The sequence below is a fragment of the Rhinatrema bivittatum genome, chromosome 10 (genome assembly GCF_901001135.1).
Source record: "Rhinatrema bivittatum chromosome 10, aRhiBiv1.1, whole genome shotgun sequence".
Lineage (NCBI taxonomy): Eukaryota > Metazoa > Chordata > Amphibia > Gymnophiona > Rhinatrematidae > Rhinatrema > Rhinatrema bivittatum.
The window spans coordinates 112064790-112089508 of NC_042624.1; the positions used below are offsets into that span (position 1 = coordinate 112064790).

The 24719-nt window shown below is 44.0% G+C and overlaps 1 protein-coding gene across 3 annotated transcripts in view; it reads left to right on the forward strand.

Moving 5' to 3' along the window:
- The window catches only part of FAF1 (Fas associated factor 1), a 460794-nt gene that overhangs the window by 116321 nt on the left and 319754 nt on the right, over window positions 1–24719 (forward strand). For all 3 annotated transcript variants that reach the window (XM_029618481.1, XM_029618482.1, XM_029618483.1), the window contains 3 exons: window positions 3865–4088; window positions 9058–9149; window positions 11952–12043. In XM_029618481.1, the coding sequence (XP_029474341.1) occupies window positions 3865–4088; window positions 9058–9149; window positions 11952–12043 (408 nt within the window). The remainder of the gene's footprint in view (window positions 1–3864; window positions 4089–9057; window positions 9150–11951; window positions 12044–24719) is intronic.

The following is a 24719-nucleotide window of genomic DNA, read 5'->3' on the forward strand; positions in this document are numbered from 1 at the left end:
TCCTATTCAAAGAGGTTTGTCGGGGTAACACAGATGTTTCTGGATAACCCCCGAGGTTGATGGGCTACGTTTTGCCCGGGGATGTTCTGGAGTTATCCAGATAGCTTAGCCAGATGGCTGCAATATTCAGAGGTATCCAGGTAAGCGTGCTTGTGAGGAGTCCTAACGTTGTCCGGATAACTTTAAACAGGCTTTTAGTGGCTTCTTTTTCTCCTCCATGTTTGTACCTGGCAAGAGTCAAGTCTTGCTTCTCTGCAGATCTCTGTCCCATAGGCTGCGGTGTAACTCGTTCAGCATCGTTTGCCTCATTAAAAGCAGCCATACATATGCTTGGGTTTCTCCTGCTGTGAAATCTCTGGGAATGTCTTTGCAGCGCTGCAAATTGTTCGTGGTGTATCTGCTGCTGACTGGGGAAAGCTAGAGAAAGGCCTTTGTCCTGTCCCAAGAGCTCGAATGGACCATTAAAAAAAAAAAAAAAATTATGTATGTGGGCGGCAGAATGCCGGGCATGGCAGTGAGGACAGTTGGGGATTTGTGCAGCTGACTTAAGCAAGAGAATATTATTTTTTTCTTGTGAAATAATTGTCTGTGCTTACTCATTCCATGGCTAAGAAAAGAGAGAGAGGCTGACCTTTTTATATAAGCAGTCACATTCCTCCAGACGATCCATGAGAGATTTATCAGCGCTGGGCATATAAATTAAAATAAAGTGGGGAGAGCAAAATATTTAGAATTTTTATGTTGAAATCTCTTTTTTTTTCCCAAACTGCAGGATCTGCTGTGTAACATTTTTCTTCTAGGTACATTTAGAAGGCCTTTGTCCTTTTGTGCCTCACACTGGCTCGGTTTCTTCACCCGCTGCTGTCGCCGCCTCTGCCAGTGCAGGCTGAGTCGCTTGTTTGCATTGCTCTGCGTAGATAAGCAGCTGCATTGCTAAGGTCGCATGGGATAAAGGAGATGCTGCAGTACCTCTGGAGAGCAAAAGGAGCTGCCATATCCTAGGCATAAACCACATATGCAATAAGATATACCCCCCCCACCAACGTGGTTTATTCCACTTATAGGCCAGCCAGGTTTTCTTTCTCCATTAAGTGACCATTTCGTAAGCGATTCATCATGGAGGTCCTAGGGGCTTTGTGATCTGTTCTGTTCAATCACAGCGCTTCATTTCCAAAAAACCTTAGGTTCATTTTATATTTCTCATTTTCCCCATGGTATGAAAAATGCCCACCTCTGTGGTTTAAGACTGATTAATTCTGATGTTGGCCAACTGATACAGCTCTTGATTCACATGAATCAGTTCAGCAACATGGGCCAGCTGGGTCATTTTGCTGGTTTTTCCTGTCTGGTTTCCAGTGTTGGCCTTAGGATTTGACTAGATGACCACCAGTGACTTCCAGTTGCAGGGAGGACATCATAGGTCAGTAATTGTGCCCCACACTCATCCGGAGAGCGGAAGGTTTTCTGGACTTGAACAGATCTGGTGGAACAGTGTGCTCTCCTCTCATCTCAGGGGTGAGAGGTTTGATGTTTGGCTTTCAAGAAGTATCTTCAGAAGATTCCCTCTCTGTGCCTTGTTTTCTGCTCAAAGAAGGGGTTGTTTTTCACATCCCATCTTCTGGGCTGGCTTAGCCTCTGAGTGGCACCTGCCTCTGTTTTTGCACTGGATCCGAAGGCCTCCCATCAAGAGCTCTTGCTTCCTTGTTGGGCTATTTTGCAGTAGGGAAGCCTTGTGGTGGTCAATATTCTTCCCAGATCAGGACTCCTCAGAGTCAGGGATTCCCTCTCCTGGGAGTCTGCTCCTCCTCATGTGGGCAGAGTGCCTCTTTGGATACCTGCTGAGTGCAGCAGTAATAGTTTTCACTTCATGCTGTTCTTACCTATTGGTGTCGAATTAGTTGGCACTCCAACTCTGAGGGGAGGTTTCTCCTCTCTTTGTTTCGTCACTGGCAGGTTTGCCTTCTGACAGCTCACCATATCTCTAGGGCAACTTGGGATGGGGATGGAGGATCTCACGAAAGTAGCTCTCCAACCATATTGCAGTCATGGGTTCTTTTCTTCTCTTTTAGAGGTGATCTTATCTGTAGATGCATTCATTGGCAGACATGGCGGTCCCTATCCATGCGGGCATTTCCGCTTGTTTGCCTTGATGTTATCAGGTGGACCAATAGGTTATTTTGAACATAGGTTTGATACCTAGGATCGGTTGGTGGGCAGTCTGCTCTGCTGATCAGACTGTTCCTCCTATGGTAATCTCAAGGTTCCCAGATCGGTGAGGAAGTCCTCAGCAGAGAGGTTTGCGGACTTCTTCCATAAGTTGTTCTCATCCTGCTAAAATCTAAGACTCTCTCAGTATCTTTACTGAGGGGAGATGGGCCCTGTGGGCTTTAACTCCCTACTCGGATTGGGAGGGGGTTTGTATGGTTGGGAAGTCTTCCCATCTGTATTTTCTACAGTCTAGAGGAAGTTTCCTTTGTCTTGCAGCCCAGGGGTCTTGCCTCCTTGTGGTGTTCACCTCTTCTGACTTTCAGACAGACAGTCCAAGAGGAAGCCAGGGGGCGCATGGGAGTGGTCATGGGAAGGATTGTTTACCCTTTCACTGCTTTGGCCAGTTTCCTGGCTGAGGTGCTTCCCTTTCACCTGGCTTCCCCTGATGGTGAGTTTCGGTAGCAGCTCGGTACTTGAGGTTTTTATCTCATCTGACCTTGGAGGTCTGATCTTATACTTGTAGTAGCTCAGCAGGTCGGGCCTGCTGTATGACTTGGAATCTTCTTGCCACTGCTTCTCTGGGCAGACATTTGGTTTCCATGCCTGCTGTTCCTTTTGGACATACTTTGGGCGTTTCTCTGCATGTCCAATCTGTCTTGTTACCTGGTTGCTAATAAACTGCAGTTTTTCTTTCTGCTGTGCTCTCTAGCCCCAGCTGATTTTCAGTTGTCTTGTGCCTTTGCCTGTACCCTCTGGGTCCTAGGCCTACTGGTGTTAGACAGAGTTCACTGTTCAGAAGCGCTGATTGAATTGTTTTTTGTGCGGCTCAGTGGGCTTCTTGCCCTGTGCTGACATTATGCCCCTGCCTTTGGACGCCTTGCTGCGTAACTGTATTTGTCTGTCATACCAGTCTCTCTTCCCTCCTAGGGCTCTTATAGGTCAGCTGCCTCACTGAGAAAGGGGTGGGGAAAATGGTGGTGCTTCCACTCTAAAGGGTTTCCCCATTTTTCCTGTTTCAGGCAGCCTCTAGCTTGGGATTCAGCCATGTGTGAGGAGAAAGCAGAGTTGCTTACCTGTAACAGGTGGTCTCCGAGGACAGCAGGATGTCAGTCCTCCAATACCCTCCCATCTCTCCTGGGAGGAGTTGGGTTTTTTGGGGGGGGTTTCCCCTCCATGTATTTACTATATCATGGGCTGAGGGACTCTGCCTGAGAGACAGGGACATAGCTACACCTGCACATGCTCAGTAGAGCATGCTGAAAGTGCTAGAATCTTTGTGAGCAAAGTTCCATGACTGGCTCGGTCCGATAATGTCACCCATGTATGAGGACTGACAGCCTGCTGTCGTCGGAGTACACCTGTTACAGGTAAGCAAATCTTTCTGTTGGGTCAGTTCTACTGGCAAAGTATTTCACAAAAAAGGAGCTGCCACTGAGAAGAACCTTAGGTGTGTCTCCTGCAATTTTGCACCACATAATGAGGGAAGTAATATATTTATATATTTGTGTATTTAGCTCATGCCTTTTCATTGGTAGCTCAAGGCAAGTAACAGTAAGTAACTGATTGATCATGAGTTATGTACACTAGTAAGATAACCAATCAAAGTGACTGTACAATGGATGATATACTTATACAAGATTGTGTTTTGTTTTTCAGTGACTATGGTGGCGAGACATTACATAGTCCGGTATATGGGCCTGCAAGTCATCCCACAACCTCTACGTCCACTGTGTCCCCACCGGTGTCCACGTCTGCTTCAGCCTTTCGACCTGTTGTGCCGTCTAGACAGATAGTGGAACGGCTGCCTCGCATGCTGGACTTCAGAGTGGAGTACAGAGACCGAAACGTAGATGTGGTAGTTGAAGACAGCTGCACAGTTGGTAAGATTTATTGGCAACCAAAATAAACGTTGTGAATGCACAGACACACCGGTGGCCGGAGAGAAGCCTGCTTTAAATATACAGTATTATCTGGAAGAAGTGATTGATATTTTTTAAAGGCTGGCGGCTAGCATATTATTACTACTAACGTTACTGAATGGTAGCATGACCTTTAGGCTAGGTTCTCAGTTGAAAATTTCCCTAAATCTAGCCATTCAAAGTTTAACCAGTTAGATTTAGGGTTACTGATGGTGTGGCCGAAGATGCTGCCTAAACTTAGCCTTAACTTAACTTAACTTAAACTTAAACTAAAAAAAAATCAGCTCCAACCAGTTAAATCATAAACCTGCCCCAGGAGTCGCCTCTTTAATTGAGATGGTTCAGTTTAGCTGAATAGTGAGGGAAAACTTTGGGTTTTGGATTTAATTTCTTTCCAAGCTTGTGCGCACGGTGTGTTACAATCCAAGTACAGAGGAGAATTCTGTGCCCCACAGAGGGCTTAGACTCAGGGTCATTGTAATAAGGTGCACTGAAGCTGCTGCGGGTTCGTACGCGCAAAGCCCTATACGGATATGTTATAAGACCTTGTGCATGGGAAAGTGTGTCGAAGCGCGCTTACAGGCTCTCGTTTTTCCTGCACAAGTGCATGCTAATGACATGCAAAGGAGGTGATTATTTTTAGGCGGTGCAGAGAGCCGCGCTAGCAGGGCGATCAGATTAGTGCGGGTTTTTAGGAGAAAAGTGAAAGCCCCAGTGTGGAGACCGGGTTTTTGATGTTTTTGCGAGTCAGCCAAGTGGCGGCCGGAATGGGTAGAGAGAGAGCGAGCAGCTTCTTAATGAGGCAGCATTGCTGATCTGCATTTCATGCTCTCACCGGTGGTTGAGTCCGATCTTGAAGGGGTTAGATGTTGCTCTACCCACCTTCACATTAACTTCTGGACCACTAATTTATTGGGGGGTTTTTTTTTGTTTTCGTTTTTTTTTAAAAGAAAATATTTCAACCCAAGAATCGCAAGCGTTCACACACCGATGGGTGTCCGCGCGTTTTAATACATAGGGTCATTAGTGCACGTTACTGCATGCGGATTTTATGCGCATGTCTAATTAGCATACGCGGCCATGATTACATCCTGTGTTGCCACTGGTTTTTGCCATGCGTGCCAAAAAAAATCCACGCCAAAAAATCAGTGCGGATTTCAGCGTGGGTCTTATTACATCGGCCCCATGGAGTGTCCGTGGGAGAAGTGGGATTTCAGCGTTGGCTTCCTTGGTTCTCAGCTTGTTGCCAGAGGATTAAGCCGCTGGCTCCTGAACTTAGCCGGTTAAATCTTTTGAAAATGCAGTGCATTGTGCTCTTGCTTGAATGAAAGGCGCTGTATAAATGAAACCTTAATGGTGCTGGTTTATAAAATTGACAGATTTATTTTTTATATTTAATAGGATAATGTTAGAATTTAGTTTAGTTGAAACAGTTTTAAAAGCTTGTTTTTAACATTAAGGAACAAAAACATTATCTAAACACAGCACAGAACAATGTGAACATTTCTTTTAAAATTTCTAGTTAGTTTTACAAAACCCCCTCTTGTTACAGAGAGCCAAGTAGCTGTTTGTTATCCACGTCTTTTTAAAGGTATCTTGAGTTCTGTTCAATACTATATTTATTCCTTAGTTTTATCTTTTTTGCTATGAATTTAAAAGTAAACTGGCTCTCAGTAACCAAAAAGAAAAAAAGCCGCACTTTTTTGGTGGTCTTTTCTGGATTTTTGAAACAGACGAAAACGGCACTGGAAGAGCATGCAGGGAAACTTTCGTTTTATTTAAAAACCCAACAAAAGTTGCGCCTTGAAAGGTAGTCTGTTATGTGATGTGGTTGCTCTGGTATCGCCGGCTGCCGTTAGTATCCCTGCTCTGCAGCTTTGAATGGAAACAATTGGGAGCTTTCTATTTTATGTCAGAGGGGGACATCTAGTGGTAGATGCTAGGACATGAATGTTCAGCCAGTGTAAGGGATGCGTTTTTCCTACCAATATTTTCAGTACATGTGCAATAGGTATTTGTCTGTTTGGGTGGTGATATTATATGCACTTATTGGAAGCCTTCTTGGGAAAAAACAAAAGTTCTGGCTAACGTGCATTACTGTGCTACAGGGAGTTCAGGGGCCAGGAGTTGCTAAGATCGATTGGCAGTGCCTACTTTTTGTTTACCAGCCTGTATAGTTTTTTTTATTTCACATAGGAAGATTATATAGCAAGACCCCCCTGTGGCTTGGCTGTGGTCTTTGTTAACATCATTGTATTTTCTTATTGTGACCACATCTGACGTGACATAACCAAGGGAGTGAAAGAGCTGCCTTTCTTTTGATTATGTATCTGTACGGTGCTGCATATGTCTAGTCAGGCTTTAAAAATGATGTGGCAGTGGTAGAAGAGTGGACGGTGGTGCCCTCTAGTCCTGCAGGAACGACCCTGAGCAGAGAGACCATATGCCAGCCGGCAGATTGTTGGACTTGGTGTTTAATGGAAAAGACTTCTTCCTTCATTGGATCACGTCCTAAAACCTAGTGTGCTGTGGGAGCTGATTGCCAAATAAGTGACTTAACTGCACACAGAATGCTCTCTGTGCAAGATGCTTTCATGCTGTTTGTTGCAACACCTGCCAACTACGCCTCACTTCTACTGAACTCCAAGTTCAGCAAAGTGATGCATACATTTCCTAGTATTGCTTGAGACATGTTGAGTAGGCGTATTTGAATTCTGAAGCTGTTTGCTATGCTAGTCAAACTGGCATGTTGTAATTATAGCACTCTGCATGTGCTATTGCAATCTATAATGACTGATACAATGTTTTGGTAACTTCATGCAGAGCCGACTGTGCATGACTGATGTGTTGTGACTGCACAGTGACTAACTGTAACACACTCTGGTGTGCCTTTTCAGCCCACTACATAATGTTGTAGTGTGAATTGCTCATGCTGTATTAAACAAGAAGTCTTCTTAAATAGTAATTTCTACATGCATGATTAAGCTACCAGTATGGAATCTGGTTGGTAGGTGCTGATTGTATATTTATGTTCACAATAATAATTTTTAGATATAAACGTTGTCATGACTATACATAGTCCTCTGAAAAAACAAACTGACATGTTGTAGTATTTATAATACAATGCTATACATACATCTACTACATCACGGCCACCCACGTAATGAGGGTTATAGAGACTTTTATAACATAGAGCTTATCACCAGGATTCAATGACTGAGCTTAGAGTTTGAATCATTGGTCTCGTGAGTCCAGTTCCTAAGTTTTCAAAAAAATGTTTGTGCATATAAAATTCAGTAAATGAAAAAAGTATTAAAATCACACTGTTAAAACTTTCAAAGCCAGATCCGACTCGGGCCCCGTGTTTCGCCCTCTGCCTGCACCCAGAAAATACATGCATGAGGCAGAGGGCGAAACACGGGGCCTGTGTCAGATCTGGGTATGAAAGTTTGGACAGTGCAAGTTATTAAGATAAGTACTTTTTTTTTTTTTTTTAAATTTATTGAACTTTATATGCCCAAAAGGTTATTTTGAAAAATTAGGGATTGGACTCTCATGACAGTAATAAAAATTGTGAGCTCAGTCATTGAATCTTGGTGACAATTTAGCTCTACGTTATAAAGGTCTCGCTAACCCCCAGCATCCCGTATGTGGCTGTGATGTGGTAGATGTCTCTATATACATATTCCTCAACATACCGTAGGTAGTTCAGAACAATACACAGTGAATTTTAAGAGGATTAATTTACTATGTTTCCAGAAAAATATTTTTAGCAGGGAGTTTCATCCTCCTTGCTTTGGCAATAATCTTAACATCTGTCCCCAGTAGGATTAGGTAACATGACATTAACTTCCACAAGTAGTACAGGTTCTCAGTCCCAGGCCAGCAGCCAAGAAAAGACCATCCTTCGGCTTTTAACGTAGCCCCTACGAGTGGCTCGCATCCAAAAGGCAGAGAAACAATTTATTGATGATTGAACCCTCTGTTATCCTACTATGAAATCAGAGAAGAGGACATTGCGATAACTGTTTGATTGACATCAGTTGGTGAGAGGAAGCTGTCATCACCTGTGTCCTTTTATCTGGTGAATTAAAATTAATTTCAAGTCATATATTTTTTCTGGCTTTCATCCAAGGTTCAGGTTTAGTGGATAAGGCACTTTATGTAAACTCTTTAGATTAAAAAAAAAAAAAAATTTCTTTTAGCAAACTTGAAAGCATTCAGAATGGGCCTTAGTATGAGGAATTATGGGGCAGTTTAGGGTTCATATGCGCTCCAGATTTAAAATCTTTAAATTAAAAAACAGAATGGGTCTAAGACCCAGGCAGCAAGTTGACCTCTAGGCTGAGACTTTAATTGAACAGAATGTCAACTTGAGATTTTTGTTGGGAGGAAATTCACATTGCAGTTGTTAATATTGTGCCGTCCATATTTCCTGAGCCATTCTTATGATGCCATTAGCACTTTGTATGACTTGGGGGACTTTCGGTACATCCTTTACAATATATGCATAATCTTTTAAAAGTTTTCACTGAGGAAACTTGTTGGATGACCAGTTTTGTTTTCAATAGGGAGAGTGCCCGAAGTCACCTAAAGTTTTAATGTCGTAGTCCCTGACCAAGAGTCCTCTCCTCCTCCCTAATGATGGTGATAATGTTCAATGACATGGAAAAGTGATTTTCATTATGTGCTTGGGTTGCTGTTGACTGCCTCCATGAAAGGTGGTTTTTCTTTAACCCTGGCAATGGGTATCGCCATGCGCGAGTGAGAACAAGTTTGGTTTGCTAACATTTCAAATGGGTCTTTGAGGGCTCTTTCTAAATTTAGTGTTGAGATTCTTAGATCTTTGTTTTTAATGTTTATTTCTGAATGTGGAGAAACTTCAGTCAGCTGACTACATGTTCGGAATTTTCTCTTCCCTGTTCCACAGGAGAAATCAAACAGATTCTGGAAAACGAACTTCAGATTCCTGTAGCAAAAATGCTGCTAAAAGGCTGGAAGTGTGGTGACGTTGATGACAGTGTAAGTCTGCTTACATAGGACATTTGTGATTCGTTGATGGCATCTGTGAATATTATAAACTCGTCCAGCACGCATACCTTGCATGTGGAGAGACGTAACACAAGGGATTTTAATTCTTGAATTGAACTTTTGTTCATTTTTTTTTTTTTTTTTTAGTTATAAACAATTTTTATTAATTCATTGAAAAAAAAAACACGTTACAATCGTCCCGGGAGGGTTGGTCGCTTCACCCATCCCAGGCCAGCCACAACATAACTCTGAAGAGTAACCCTAAGATCCCCCCCCCCTTCCATATCCCACCCCCCCGTCCTGTAAACAGTAACAATAAATTACTCATGGTTTCCGTAAAACATAAGGAGAACAGCAGAAACTGGCAAAGCAAACTGTTGGAAAATCACCACGTAGCTTAGGAAGTCCAAAACTATACACAGTCATTGAGAATCCGACTTCTGGCTGCTGGTGGAAGAGTTTGAATATAGGAGTCCCATACATTCAGGAATCTGCGTCTTGTAGCTGGCGAGTGTCGAATTGACAATTGTTCCATATGCATCATAGCGTGAAAGAGGTTTCGCCAGGTCCAAAAAGAAGGCTTATCGGTACTACGCCATCCCAGTAATATCACCCTCTTCCCCACCACACTCGCCTTTTGCAACAATAGACGGGTGCCAGGATCTCGTATTCTCAAAGGTGGTATACACCCAAAGAGAAGCCATAAGGGCGCAACCGGAATAGAAAGATGTAATATCCTCGCTAAATAATAAGCAATCTTTGTCCAGAAAGCTTTGATGGCTGGGCAAGCCCAAAAAGCATGTGCCAATGTACTCTGTTCACGATGACAACGGGTACAAGCGCTCGATTGAGCAATCTGTTGCCGCTGCGCCATCTGAGGGGACACATATGCCCTCCCTAAAAATTTGTATTGTAACTCTCTATAGTATATATTTTGCGAGATTCTGGCAACCCGACCAAAACAACTTTGCAGAACTGAGGAAGTGACCATAAATTCCCCATCCCTATTCCACCGGTCAGCAAGCGTATCAAAAATCTCCACAGCCTGCAGCTTGCGCAGTTGTTTATAATACTGCGATATGGACGGGGTCTGGGAACCGGATAAAACTAACAACTTCTCCAGTTTTTGAAAAGCTGATAGTCGCACAAACGCGACTGGTACGGTTTTAGTATAGTGCATGATTTGCAAATAAGAAAATTCAGAAACCACTTTCCTACCATACTGTTCGCGCAGTTCTGAGAAAGAGAACAGCGTCCCTTGGTCATTAAATAAATGTCCCAAATGCGTGAATCCCGCCTCCCTCCATCTCTTTTAACACACTCACTCTCTCCCTCACTCATCTGAAACAGTTTTTCATAATCCCTTATGGAATTGCAAAACTAAATCCAATTTGTTGGAGGCATCTGCTAGGATGCTGAAAGCAGCTCATGCTAAACTTAGGCAGGAACCATTGCTTGGTTGGGTGAAAGTTCCTGGCCAGCTTAGTTCTCCAAATCTGAAGCAAGAGCAGGAGAAGTGACTGTCAGGTTAGGAAAAGGGATTCTCAATTTTATGAGCATTCCTTTTCCAAAACTGACCGCTGGCACACTTTTTTTTTTTTAATTCTATTTCAGTTCCTCTGGGCTCCTCAATTAACTCCTGCTCTGGGCAAGCGTTAATTGTTGTGGGTTAAAATGTGCGCGTTAGACGCACATATTTATTTTTTTAATTGGGAAATAGGTAATAGCCTCATCAACATGAATTTCTGGCATGGAAAACGTTTGTCAAAGTTCCTAGAAACTTTGGCACACTGAACATGCCCGGCATGCTGCTAACCACGCGTCCACTTGGGGTCTCTCTTCAATCTCTTCTTTTCCGCGAAGTCGTTGCCCGACGGTCACGGAGCTCGCGCTTCTTTTTGTGATTTTTTGAGGTTTTTTCCTGTCCACACGTCGCGTAGGTTTTGTGCCCAGATGACCCCAAGGGTCATTGGGCACGTCTCAATAAAATGGAAAAATTATTCTGGTCCAAAAAACCAGATCTGTCTTCAGCCTCGGGGACCTCCACCCCACTCAGGAAGGAAGTCCCGATCTCGACCCTGCTGGGGTTGTCCCTCCACCGTTCCCTGGCTCCGAACTAGGTGCACGGGACTGGCCACAATCTTTGTCGTCCAATCCTGGTCGGCTTCCTCGCTGTCGCCATCAGTTCCGGGCAAAGACCGTGGTGACCATCAAGAAAGATCGAAGAAGCATTCACATTCACATGGCATTCACGTACAGGCAATTCAAAGTATGTTTTTTAATTGTATTCACAGCTTAACTAGCACTTTAAATAGGTTGTGTGGAATCATTTGTCTCTCTGTGCCCTTTATTTAAATGCACTTGGACTAGTTTTGCTTCTGTCATATCCTCTCCATTGGGATATTCTAACTTCCCCAGCGTTTGAAGATAACCTTACTCCAGATTATGTGCTCCTGAGAGACTGTTGATTTTCCCCATGATCTAGTTTTAACTCCTTTTTAAATGTTAGCATCGATAACCAAATTCCACCTTGTTTAAGGTGGAATGTGAATAGAAAAAGTTATGCCCGTCACCTTTAGTATGCTGATGTTTTTTCAGTGGCACTCGCATGGCAATAGGGAGCTAATTAGAGTTTGTCAGAATAGCATTTTGATGTTGAGATGTGTGGCCTCATTGGTACTTTTCTGTGTTGTAATTTGAATTTAATTTTAAATTCTGTTTTGGCTTGCAGCATCAGTGATTTTAAACCAATTGCAAATAACCTTCTCATGAGATTTTCTGTTTGCTTTGCAGACTGTTTTAAGAACTCTACACTTGCCAAAAAACAGTAATCTTTATGTTCTTACACCTGATTTACCACCACCAAGTTTGTCAAGCAATTCTAGGTAAGACTTCGTCAAATATGAATTTATGGGGTTGGGGGGGCAGGGATTTAAACATTTTCAGGTTTTGGTTTGGTATCTTTGTTCTTGCATCATGAATATGAGCAGTCATGCAATATTTAAGCAAACTTAGAAATAATTACTTGGATGTTTAGTAGTGTTCTGACCTTCAAAATGGCATTTTGTCTAGCCAGATGAAAATACCCACTTGATACATTAATTTTTTAGTGCCAAGAGGGGTCTGTCCTAGCTTAACTTGAAGATGATCCCCTGCTGCTGTTGCAGCATCCATTTTGAGCCGGCTAAATAGAAAAGTATAGCACTGCCCTGCTGCCATATTGCAAGGTGGATACTCCCCCAACAGCAGCTGTAAAATTTCTTTAGCACAGGTGACCTCTGTACCCATTTGGATCTAAAATGTATTGTTCACTTACACTTGGTTAGACATTTATTACATTTTAAACACGAGCTTTGTGTTATGTCTTTGCCAGTCTGTACCATGTAGAATTCAGCATCACTTGCTGACTTAGCAGACCTCAGCGGTCATCTTTAGAAGAGGTCCCATGATAATCTCCATCCTCCCAGGATTCCCTCGGCGGCTTCTGCTGCGCCTCCCTCAATTGTTGCAAGGCTCTGCTGGTGTGCAGAAGCAGGATTCTCATGCTGGAAGCTCAGGTTGTCTTGGTGTAGCTGAGTCCTGTTTGAAGAGCAGTGGTGATCATACGGCAAGCCTGTCTTACAGAAGAGACTGTGTCGGAGGGCCTGCAGAGCTGTGCTTCTAAATCTGACGTCTGACTTCAGCTGCTTTCATCGCTGGGTCGCCAGTAATCATGGGAGGGAACAGAAGTGCTGTGGAGTGCAGTTCTGGCCTGAAATAGGCTTTAGCATGCCGAAATTCTCCTGAGGGAAAGGACTGTGTAGGGGCAGGAAGGAGCAAGAATCCAGTGCCAAGGTATCCCTGTGCCAGAGAGTTCAGAGAAGAAATGAAAGAACAAAAGAAGACCTAGGGATTGTTTCTGCCTGTGCAGTGGGAAATGCATGTATTACACTGGAATCAAATCAGTTTACCAGACTTGGGAATGGGTAGAAATGCAAACCCTCAAAATCGGAACATCTTTAGCTACTCCACCTACTACGTCTGCCCTCCCTGTAAAACCTAAGGCCATGGTGTGGAACGTGGGGGCTTCAATTCGACCACAGCTTTTCAGTGGAAGCCCACGTCTCAAAGGTGGTAAAGACCTTTATCCATCTGTATCAGATTCGCCAACTGCACAAGTATTTTGACAAATACAACCTGTAATTCTCGATTTTATGGTATCCCACAATAAAATCTTAAAAACCGCCATCTCCTACAGTGTGTACGGCCACTAATACTTTGGTACGGGCCTGAGCATCTGACCGCATGAGGCCCATCTTAAGTCAGCTGGCACTGGCTTCCAGTTGAAAATAGGATCCAATCCAAAATTCTTCATCTTTGAGTGCATGAACAAAACAGCCCCTGAATCTCTCTCCCAGCTCTTTGGGAGAGTTACAAGGAGACTCTGATCCTCTCCAACGGCCTTCCTCTCCTCTCCTCCACTGGCTTCTGCCTGATTAATTTATACAAGACTTTGCATTCAGTTGCTGTGCTCCAAAATTACCACTACCCGGGTGCCTTGAGACCTTCTACCTTACCTTCAGGAAAAAAGCTGAGGCTTGGCTGTTTGGCCGGTCTTTCCGCCACATCCCACTACAGTGAAGGCAGAGACTCCCTACCTGGACCATGAGAGCACATCATTCACTGCCTGGCTAACTTCAAAACACCTTCCACTATCCTGACTCACAAATCCTCCTAGTGAACCTGTGAGTGGTCCAATTACAAACCCCTTCACGCTTCCATCTGTACCTGGGTATATCCCATCTTCATGTTTATCTCTTTGCATCTGTAAACTAGTGAGTGTTTATTATCAGTTTGATTGTAATCTGCCTTGAGAATAGCTTTTAAAATGTAGAATATTAAATTTCTATAAGGAAATTCAGAGAGTGAGAAGAACCCCAGGATGCCACAAACCAGTGAAATCCCAGGGGAGAGGTGGGAGTGAAACTGAGAAAGCTCTTGGACCCTCTATGATGGACATGGACTGATGCAGTGTACGTTTCAAGAGAACGCAGGCTGTAAAGCAGGAGTCCCCCCACCTTCCCAGGGAAGGGCCACAGGGGTGGGGTCCCACTCTCGGATTTTGCAAATCATGTCTGGCCCTTTTATTGATGATAAATGCTGGGAAAGGGGAAAGCAGAGGACAGGGACCCCATGAATGCCACTAACATTTCTAGATTTCTCTGACGTTGGCAGCTGTGCCATAGTCCTGGGAACCCTGTTCCATCTGCTCCGTGAGGATTAGATGGGTGTGTGTAGGCCGCACTTCCTCGCACCTCTCACTCGTTCCCTTGATACTTACCTTTCACCTCCCTCCTGCCCTTCAGTTACTCTCATCCCTTCTTCTCCTCTCCACTCTCACCCCTTCCTTTTTAACTCTTCTTTTCACCCCATCCCCACTGCTTTGTGTCTCACTCTCTCAGATCCCTTCCTTTCATTCATCCACCTATTGATCTCCCACTGGCAGAGCCTGACCTCCACATGAATGGATGTTTCCAATGCCACGGTCCTCCAGCCCTACGATTGCTGGCGGGACCTGGGAAACCCCACCAGCCATTCTGTCTCCATTGCACAGGTCGTCTGTTGCTTCTGCTGGTGAAGCCTGGAAAACTCCATCAGCTTTTCTGCTGCAGCCACTGCAACTGATGGGGAAAAATCCCTCCAAAAGAACAAAAAAACTTCTTCTGTGGGCTGGGTTTGGCCACCGGAAGGAAAAGTATGGTGGATCCATGGGCCCACAGTATTGGGATCCTTGCTCTAAAGCTTCCTTTTCCCACAAGGAAGAGAATGAGGGCCAGGCCTCATGGCCTAGTTCCCCAGGGTCTCTTCACAATCCCATATGCTGTCCGAGAGAAAAATGTGTGGCCTGCACACCATCCATTTGCATTGCTCGATGAGGCATGCAGTAAAAATATTCATAAAATCCAAAAACAAAACAAACAAACAACAAGGAACCAGTTTCTCATACTTTCACTCAGGATTCACTCCAGCTCAGAAGAGGAGGAGATGACTGGAAGGTCCCTGTTTTCCACAGAATCTGAGATAGCGCTGTAAACTAGATAGGTAGCCTCTTTCCTGGTGTTGAAGAAGCCAGAAGGACAGAAAGGCAGATCCCGTTACGGATCAAAGATGTTTGTTTGTGTGTGTGTGTGTGTGTGTGTGTGGGGGGGGGGGGGGTTGGACTTGCAGTTTTCGCTTGCTTCATTGGAACAAGGTCTGGGATTTGATGCCTAAGGATGTACATCTCATTTAGAAAGTCAGAACTAGAAATGGTTATCTGCTTTAAAGGATAAAGAGCAGCCCAACCCTCCTCTCAGTGTATCCATGTATGCTAACTGGGCTGGCCAATAGTCGTCCCCTTACCCCAATTTGGGGAGCTGCTCAGCATGCCAGGAAAGTGGATCTTTTGAGGGGGTCACTGGCTTGTTCCAGTAGGCATTAATATTTAAAGGACGAAACAATAAGACTTCACTTGCTGTTTAAACAGTTAATATTTCACAACCCTGTTGGCACCAGGAGCCTTCATTCACAATTACCCTGGGATTTCCCCCCTGTTTTACTTTTCCTTTCACCCAGTATAACTAATCTGGTGGTTGCCGCCACAGTCCTTGAAGCCAACACGCCTTCCAGGCCCTTGTAATCATGGTCCCTAAATCTGGCCATCAGGTGTCACCATTGCACTCCCTCTCCCGACCCAGAGGCTGTGAACGCTACCTGTGCAGCATCCATGGAAGACCTGAGCTGGGATTTAAACTCTGGTTCATTCTCACGATGGTGCGCCACAGAGCCACCGAGCTGGCCTGCAAGGGAGCTAATTCAAAAGCACCTTTCCTAGCTGATAAAGCATCTGAAGGAAGAGGAAAGCTAGTGGGGTTCAGCCCATAAGGTGTATAGTGCCGTATCGGAGCTGTTGAAGTACATGGCCATTCCTGTAGCAGGAGCAGCATCCCAGAAGAGATGGCATGGATAAATGCCTAGAAACGTTCCTAAAAGGAATTTGTGAACTTTGTGGGGCCATAGTTCAGGTTGTTGTGTTCTCATCATATATGTCCAGAGCTGTTTTGAAGTTGATCCAGATGCTGGAAAGAGGTTTTCATGGCAGAGAAAGATGGATTTGTGCCAATGACTTTTGTGCCTCTGATAACAGTTGAAAAGTGTTGAGGACAATGGGGCATCCCTCCCGCCTCCTTTCTGCCACAACATTGGCAAACCAACTAGGGAGCCTTTGGGACCTCTGCTCCTCGAATTGGTATCTTGATAAGTGGCTCAAGAGACCCCAAGTTCTGCTCTTGGTGCTCCAGCAGGTTGAATGGTGACCCTGACCCCCTCAGCTATTCTGTATCTGAACAAAAGTCCATTGAGCCCAGCATGCTTTCTCTGATGGTAGAAAGTACCCAGCAGATCCCAAAGAGTAGATCCAGTTCCTTGTGGCCCCTCCCAGGGATAAGCGATGAGTTTCCCCAGGTCCACCTAGCTAATAATTGTTTAAGGACTTTTTCTTCAGGAACTGGGCTGAACCCCTTTGAAACCCAGCTATGCTAGATGCCTTGCCCACATTCTCTGGCAACAAATGCCATAGCTTAATTGTACATTGAGTAAAACAATATTTTTTCCAATTTGTTTGAAGTCTGCTAGTTTCATGAATTGTTCTCTAGTCCTAATATTATTTGAAAGAGTAAATAACTGTTCCCTATTTTAATACCTGTTCCACTCCACTCATGATTTTATAACCTCTATCATATCCTTTCTGTTATCTCTTCTCCAATCTGAAGAACCCTAACCTGTGTAGCCCTTCTTCTGTTAGGTTATTGGCCTGGTTGTTTACCAAGCAGGCTGGGTAAGGCCTGTAAGAATCCTGCAGGCAGCCCGGCATACACAGGGCACTATGCTGCACCCATACTTAGACGTCTGACTTATAAGCACCAAGGTGGCTCAGGGAGCCATTAAGTCTACAGAATAATACCCCACCCTGTTTGACAGACAGGTTGGGATGTGAATAGAGTGGGATGTCATTTGGATGCTTAAGGCCTTTTGGGCCATTAAAATGGGCATCCATGAAGGGCCATTTTGGGAAATGGTCTTACTCGAAGGAATTTACTTGGCTAAGATGCATCTCAGAGCATCAGGCTCAGTCCTGCAGAGATCCTTATCTAGGAATTTCTCAAGGTCAGGTTCCATCATTCCTACTGAGCTAGGATTAGTTTTCTAGGGGGAGCAAAGGCTCAGCCAGTCCTCAGCAGTGGTGGCTGTCAGGAAAAAAATGTTTTAAACCCGCAATTATTAAATGTACGTCGGATTCTCTTGACATACCTAACATTATAGAAGAACAGATGCGTTGTTCATGATACTTGGTGTCTGAAAAGGGGTAGGTCTTCTAAGGTCTCCATACCAGATGGATCAAGGAGGCAATAGCATTGGCCTAACTATTATCAGGATAGCAGGTCCCGGTAATGCTCCGGGGCTCACCACAAGGGCACAGGTCTCATCCTGGGCAGAGGCACCTCGGCATCACCGGAAGAAACTGGCAAGGCAGTGGCGTGATCATTCGGGCATCTTCTTGGACACTATGGATTGGTCACACAGTCCAAGACGGTTGCTGCCTTCGAGGGAAGGATTAACAAAGATAGCCTTATCTTCCCCTGCCCCACTATGGGGAAGCTTTGATAAATCCAAACTGTAATGCTGGGTCTAGCAGGATGATAAGGAAGGTTAAATTATCCTTTCCTTGAATCCTCCTAAACCAGTCAAGATCCCACCTAGAAAGACAAGGTCAAGGGCATTGAGGAGACTAAGGGGCATTATGTGAGGTGCTGGCACTGAGACTGGGAGTGCCACCGAGTGAAAGGGGTGGGGCAGGGACCCCCCCCTCCCCATTCTTGCACCTCCTTCTGCCTCCCTTTGCCTTCATCTAATTTTTCCTGCAATTGTTTCCTAGTAGTGGGAAAAAGTCCTGTAAATGGGGGTAAGAATTTATTTCATTCCCTTTACTTTCAGGCACAAAATAATTGCGAAAATGTGCTTCCATAGCTATTTCTAGTGGGGTGAACACCCTCTCCAAATGAAGGTGTAATAAGTTTTTTGCCAAATAGGCATAATAGTTGATCAGATTCCTCATCCTGTATATTCCTCAGAGCTTGGGAAGTTTGAGGCTCCTGGAAACGGAGACGCTCAGCTTCCTGGCCTCACTGCATTGCCCTTTGAATGGAGTTATGTCTGTCAAACAAGGTATCCCAAAATCATCAGAGTACCTCTGAGATGGTTATTACTCTCGGACTCCTCCTTCCCGTCACCCTGCCCCTTTCACCCTTCTCTTTTGCTTTCTCAGTGAGGTCTTCGTATTCTGACTCACAAAGAACGTACCTGGTTTTAAATGCTGGGGGCTAGGGCTTGAATTTGGGCAGTGCCATTTTGCCACCTAACCCAGACTGAACAGCCCAGCTGTTTTGCTGATGTGATTATTTTTGCTCTTTTTCTTTGGCCACCACCCAACAAAGTCACCAGTCAGCCTCTTCCCCATTTCCCCTACTGCTTACTGACCTCTGGTCTCACATGGGGCCTTTCTCCCTACCGGGTGGCCGATTGCAAGCCAGGGCGGGTGGTAATGGTTTCATGACTGTAGGTGGGGCCTACAGAGACTGTCCCTCTAGTATTAGTCTTGTACTGTACTTTCACTTGCTCTGAACAGATTTGGTCCCATTTTAAATGTGAACTCCATCCAGCCTTTAATGTGCTTATTGCAGGATTATGCAGACGTCTGAATTTTTTAAGTTTACGGGAATAATACTCTACATTTGGTTCCCAAGGGGCCGTTTAACAGTTCCATGTTGTGTACACTCATGCAGGCTTTGGATGTTTGGGAAGTTCAGCAATTTATTCTCGACTTCAGAAATGCTGTAGTGTCTGGCAGTCTGAAAGCAGAAAAACAATGTGAGAAGGTGGATAGCTAACGTCAGAAGAATGCTGGAAAAGCCAGTAAGAAAAAGGAGGCGATGATGCCCTTGTACAGGTCCTTGGTGAGGCCTCACTTGGAGTACTGCGTTCAGTACTGGAGCTCACATCTCAAAAAGGGTTGAGACAGGATGGAGGTGGTCCGGAAAAGGGTGATCATCATGGTGTGGGATCCTTATTGAAGACCTATAAGGAGAGGCTGAAGGATCTGAATATGTACACCCCGGAAGAGAGGAAGTATAGGGAAGATACGATACAGACCTTCATAAACCTGAAATGTTTTAATGATGTAAGAACTTCGAACCTTTTCCATTGGAAAGGAAACCGTAGAACTAGGGGTCACGAAATGAAACTCCAGGGTGGACAACTCAGAACCAATGTCAGGAAATATTTCTTCACGGAGAGGGTGGGGGATGCCTGGAATGCCCTTCCAGAGGAGGCGGTGAAGATGAAAACAGTCAAAGAATTCAAAGGGGCATGGGATAAACATTGTGGGTCCCTAAAGGCTAGAGCTGTAAATTAGGAAAGGATGCATGGGGGTAACCAGCATGGAGCGACAGGTAGCACCCCTAACAGAAGGCACAGAGATTACTACCTTTAACCAATTTGCAGACATGATTTTGATGCAATTGGAGCATTGCTTTCCATTTCGGCGGGGGGGTGGATTGTAGTCAGACGACAGCCAACGCTGGGCCCCGACTTCTATGGTCTGGGTACTGATACACTGATAGTAGGGAAAAAACACAGGACTGCTTCTACGGCCAAGACCAAAAGCAAAACGTTTTATGAATTATCAGGAAGGCTGCTCACCCTGGAAAAATGCTGCTAGCAGTAATTTTGTTATGGGTTTGACAGTTGCTTGGTTTTGGTTGTAAATATTGCTACCCTTAACATAAGGTTTGGGGGAAACCTGCACGGAGCTGCAGTTACTATCTTAAGCAGCTGCTGGGCAGACTGGATGGACCACTTGGTCTTTTTCTGCCATCAATCAGTGCTACCAGTTTATGATCTTCATGAGCCATGCTTTTTTCTACTTGTCTTATTTTTTTTTTTAACGCCGATCTGTCTCGATGTTTGTATTCGTCTGCAGTTTTTCTTTGTTTGTATCCATGAGGTGGACACAAGAGACAATGCATGAGCATCCTTAAAATAAGAGAACTGCTTTTTATTTTCGAGTTTGTAGCCTTGCATTGTCTTCTCCGGATACATTCAGGAATCTCCAGACACACAAAAAAAAAGGGGTTGAATTAGCACAGATTTGAAAGCAGTAGCACCAGTCATCAAGGCTTCTGCCTTGACTGTCCATTGAAGCCTTGACAATTGGCGCTACTGCTTACAATTCTCAAACTTGGGTGAATCAAGCCCTTTTTGTGTTGGTGTTGCGGCAAGTAGACGTGGGGATCTGACAGATACGTCCAAGTGACCCAGATGGGCCCCTGTCGGAGGCAGGGTTCTGGACTGAAGGAATTGTGGGGCTGAACCTGCTTTGCACTTTTGCTCTTATTTATTTTCCTCTTTTTTCTGTGTGAAGCATAAATACTGCTGACATTGAACCTTCAGTTCGGTCTGTATATTTTCGGCATGGCATTTCCTCCTGCTTCTTTGGGGTTCCAGCTCAAACAGAACTGGTCCTTCATTTGCTGCAATCTGGGCCTTTTCGCCCTTTTATTCATTTTCTTTTCCTCTCATCTATCCCAGGCATCTCTGTGCCAGTCCTCGTCTGGACACCACGGACTCAGGCTCCCACTGCGTGTGCACCCTGACTCTAGCAGCAGGGAGTGCTGGTGAGCGACGACTGGGTCTCCATGCCCCCGCATCCTCCCCATTCATGGTGGTCCTGGGAGCAGGAGAGGGCTTGGCAGTCAAACTCAGCGTCTGATGGCCAACTCTACCCCCAAACGCCCCTGCCTTGCCCTCAAGTTAGCCGGATAACTTTTTAGCTTTGAAAAGCATTTTCATCCAGAGAGTGGTTGGCTTAACTTTCTTAATGGCCACTAGGGGGCGCACAATAGTTGCATATTACACTGAGAGGTCATAATTGGAGTAAATGTGAAACAAGTGAAAGTGAATGCTCTGAATACATCGGGATGAGTAATTATATTAAAAACATCCATCAGCATGTCCTGTGCATCTTGCAGGCACCAGGTTTCTTTTGCTGGTGGGCACATTTTGATTGTGATTTTAAAATTAGAATTAATACAAACAAAAAAGAGATTCTTGGCACTATTGAAAACTCTTATATCCCAACTCAGATCTGCTTCCATCAGTCCTTTAAATTAAAGGCAAAGGGGGGATCAGGAATATTTTAGAAAGGGGGGGGAGGGGAGTAAGCAGGATTTTCATTCTGCGTCAGTCCTGGTCCGTCCGATGTTTTATTTCCAAATTGCTGAACATTTGGGGACTGATTGAATGCCTGGCTTGCTGGAGGGATTTTTCCACATGCAGAAAGACATCCTCCGATTCTGCTGGTCTCGTGCTTCTCCTTGGGTTTTGCATACAGTTTGTGGGCCGGACTGAGATGACTGTGGAAAGCAGGGGGAGAAAGTTACTTTAACACCCATTCTTTGTGACTTTTCGGTTACCGCTTCCTTTCTGCCTGCTGAACAAAAGCAAGAATGTCTCACAAGTCCTCTTCTGAATCTTGATACTTGAGACGTAAAATCATGAATAGGCTCTTTGGGTTTTTATTTTATTTTTCCCTGGGGCTTTAGCGCTGACCAGTAAAACAAAATGGAAGGAGGTCAGGGCAAATAAGATTCCTTCTTTTTTCTGGGTAAATATCAGGCTTTATCTTGGTGGACAGGAGTAGGAAGCGCTGCCCAGCTTCTCTTGTACAACTGGGGCGGAAAATGTGCAGCGGAGATCGAACCGGAGTGCATAGGTGGGTAACACTTTATTGGGGCTGAGAGGGACTCTGGCCCAGTCATGATCTCTGGCAGACCATAACCAAATTCTGTGTGTTGGGAGTTTAAAAAAAATAAATAAAAAATTGGTGAAACATTTTTTTAAGTGTAAACATTGATTTTATCGGCAATCAAAAGGGCCCTATTAATCCTGAACATCATCTGTTACCCCGAGAGTGCAGGAGGGTTACAGTGTGTACTTTTAGATAGAGTGAAATTTCACTGAATCAAACACATCTATTGGAATTAACAATACAAAACTTGGAGACTACGGCAAGCAATCCCCTGTATACGGTGGAAAGCTTGAAAAATTTAAAAAAAATGTTTACAGAGGGTTGCCCTGTGTTTTGTTCATGGATTATACAATTGATTGGCGATCCCGTGACTTTGAGGTGTTCGTCCAACCATGGATCTCTGTTTCCTGATGCCTCATTCCTAAGTCCGTGACACTAGAAATAGACTGGCAGCAAAGGTTAAGAGAGGTTTTATTTTTTTTTAAGAGCTCCGCACTTGGCCGTTAATAGAAATGCACACTGGAGGTGCAGTCTACCCTGCAGCATAGACCAGGGCCATTGCATCCTGAGTGCCACGCAGGCGTCTTCTCACAGCCTATTTCTATGAAGCCGTTGCAGCATGCCCATCTCCTGAGAGTCAGGATTCAACATTGCAGAAAGAAATAGCGGATACATGTAAGGAAAGTTGTGCCACGTCAACTAAAACTCTTTTCAGACAACCCAGTTGGGAATGGCAAAAACATTTTCCTGTTAATAAATACATGCATTTCTTGAATGGAAGTAATGCACACATGTTTTTATAGAGATGGTGTCTGACCTTTCATCAGATCAGGAGTCTCATTAGCAGGAAAGTGAGTTTCAGAAAGCCAATTGTTGTTTTAGCCTTATGTTTTCAATTTAGGTTCCCCTTTTCTCAGCGTTCATTGGAAAATTTTGCAGTACGAAAGAGCTATGCAGAGACCCCTGGAGAGTCGCGTGTACTTTCCGAGCCACTGGCTTTTTCAGTTTTAAAGCTCATTTTATGTAAAGAAATCCAGAGGCCTATTTACTCCAGGATTTTTTTTTCCCTATTTTTGGGGTTGATGTTCAAAAGATTTGTGTGTTTAAATTCCTGTTTTTAATTGCATAAATATTTTTAAAAAACCCTCTCCGCAACCCCCCCAGATTCATCTAAAATCTGTGCACAAAATAGCTGTGTGCACTGATATAGCTAGACTGAAAGCCTGGGTCAAATGTATCTGGTTAGTGCACTGTTCAGCACAAACAGATTCATTTGCCAGATTTAGCTGCATAAATGGCTGTCCTAAATGTAACTGTGTGATTAGATTTAACCAGATATTCAGTTGTAACTTTAGCTGGCTAGCTGCAGCTGAATATCCAGCCTAAGATGACCGATTAAAGTTAACTGGTTTACTTTGCTGCTCAGCGGCTCTTTGTATCTGTGGGGCTCTAAAACTGTTGTTATGGAAAATGAGTGTCATAGTACAAAGACCTGTTGGAATTGGAGCAGCAGACTGTGAACCAGGAGGCCAGGGTTCAAATCCTACTGCTACTTCTTGTGACCTTGGGCAAGTCACTTCACCCTCCATTGCCTCACGTATAAACTTAGGGCCTGATTTAAAGGGCTTTTCTCCCATTCTGTCTCTATGGGAAAAATGCTTAGTAAATGAGGCTTTTAGATTGTATGCCCTCTGGGGACAGGGAAATACCTACAGTATTAAATGTAATTCACTTTGGACCATTAGATGGTCGAGGGGTTAAAGAGGCAGTTAGGGAAAATGAGGTCATTGTGGAAAGACTAAATGAATTCTTTGCTTTGATGTTTAATAATGAGGAGTTTGGGAGATACCCATTCTTGAGATTTATTTATTTATTTATTTGTTTAAGGATTTTTATATACCGCGGCTCGTTAGCAAACATCACCTCTGTTTACAATGAACATTAAATTAGCAACAAGCTTTACAATGCAACATATTTAAGTAATGATACATAGCTGATAACATTGAAATTATAATATAATTAAAATAAACCAAACTAGAATTAGCTGGGGCATATAGGGCTGGTGGATCAACTTAATAGTACATTATTAACAGTACAGATATTTTCAAGGTCAGAATTAGTTGAAAGATAAATTACAATATTAATCATATTGCAGGTAAATAGGACACCATGGTGTGTTTAGCGTAATTAAAAGAAACTGATTGGAATGAGAAGATAGTATTATATAAATGTCATATAATATTTTAATCTGAAGAGAGAGGTTTTCAAGGATGATGATTTGGATGAACTGAACCAAATCACGGTGAACCTGGAAGATGTAGTAGGCCAGATTGACAAACTGAAGAGTAGCAAATCACCTGGACCGGATGGTATACACACCAGCATTCTGAAAGAAATGAAAATTAAGGCCTATTACTAGTAATTTATAACCTATCGTTAAAATCTTCCATTGTGCCTGAAGACTGGAGGGTGGCCAGTGTAACCCCAATATTTAAAAAGGGCTCCAGAGGTGATCCAGGAAACACTAGACCAGTGAGCCTGACTTCAGTGCCAGGAAAAATCGTGGAAACTATTCTAAAGAACTAAATCACAGAACATATGGTTTAATGGAACACAGCCAGCATAAATTTACCCAAGGGAAGTCTTGCCTCACAAATCTGCTACATTTTTTTTTGTGA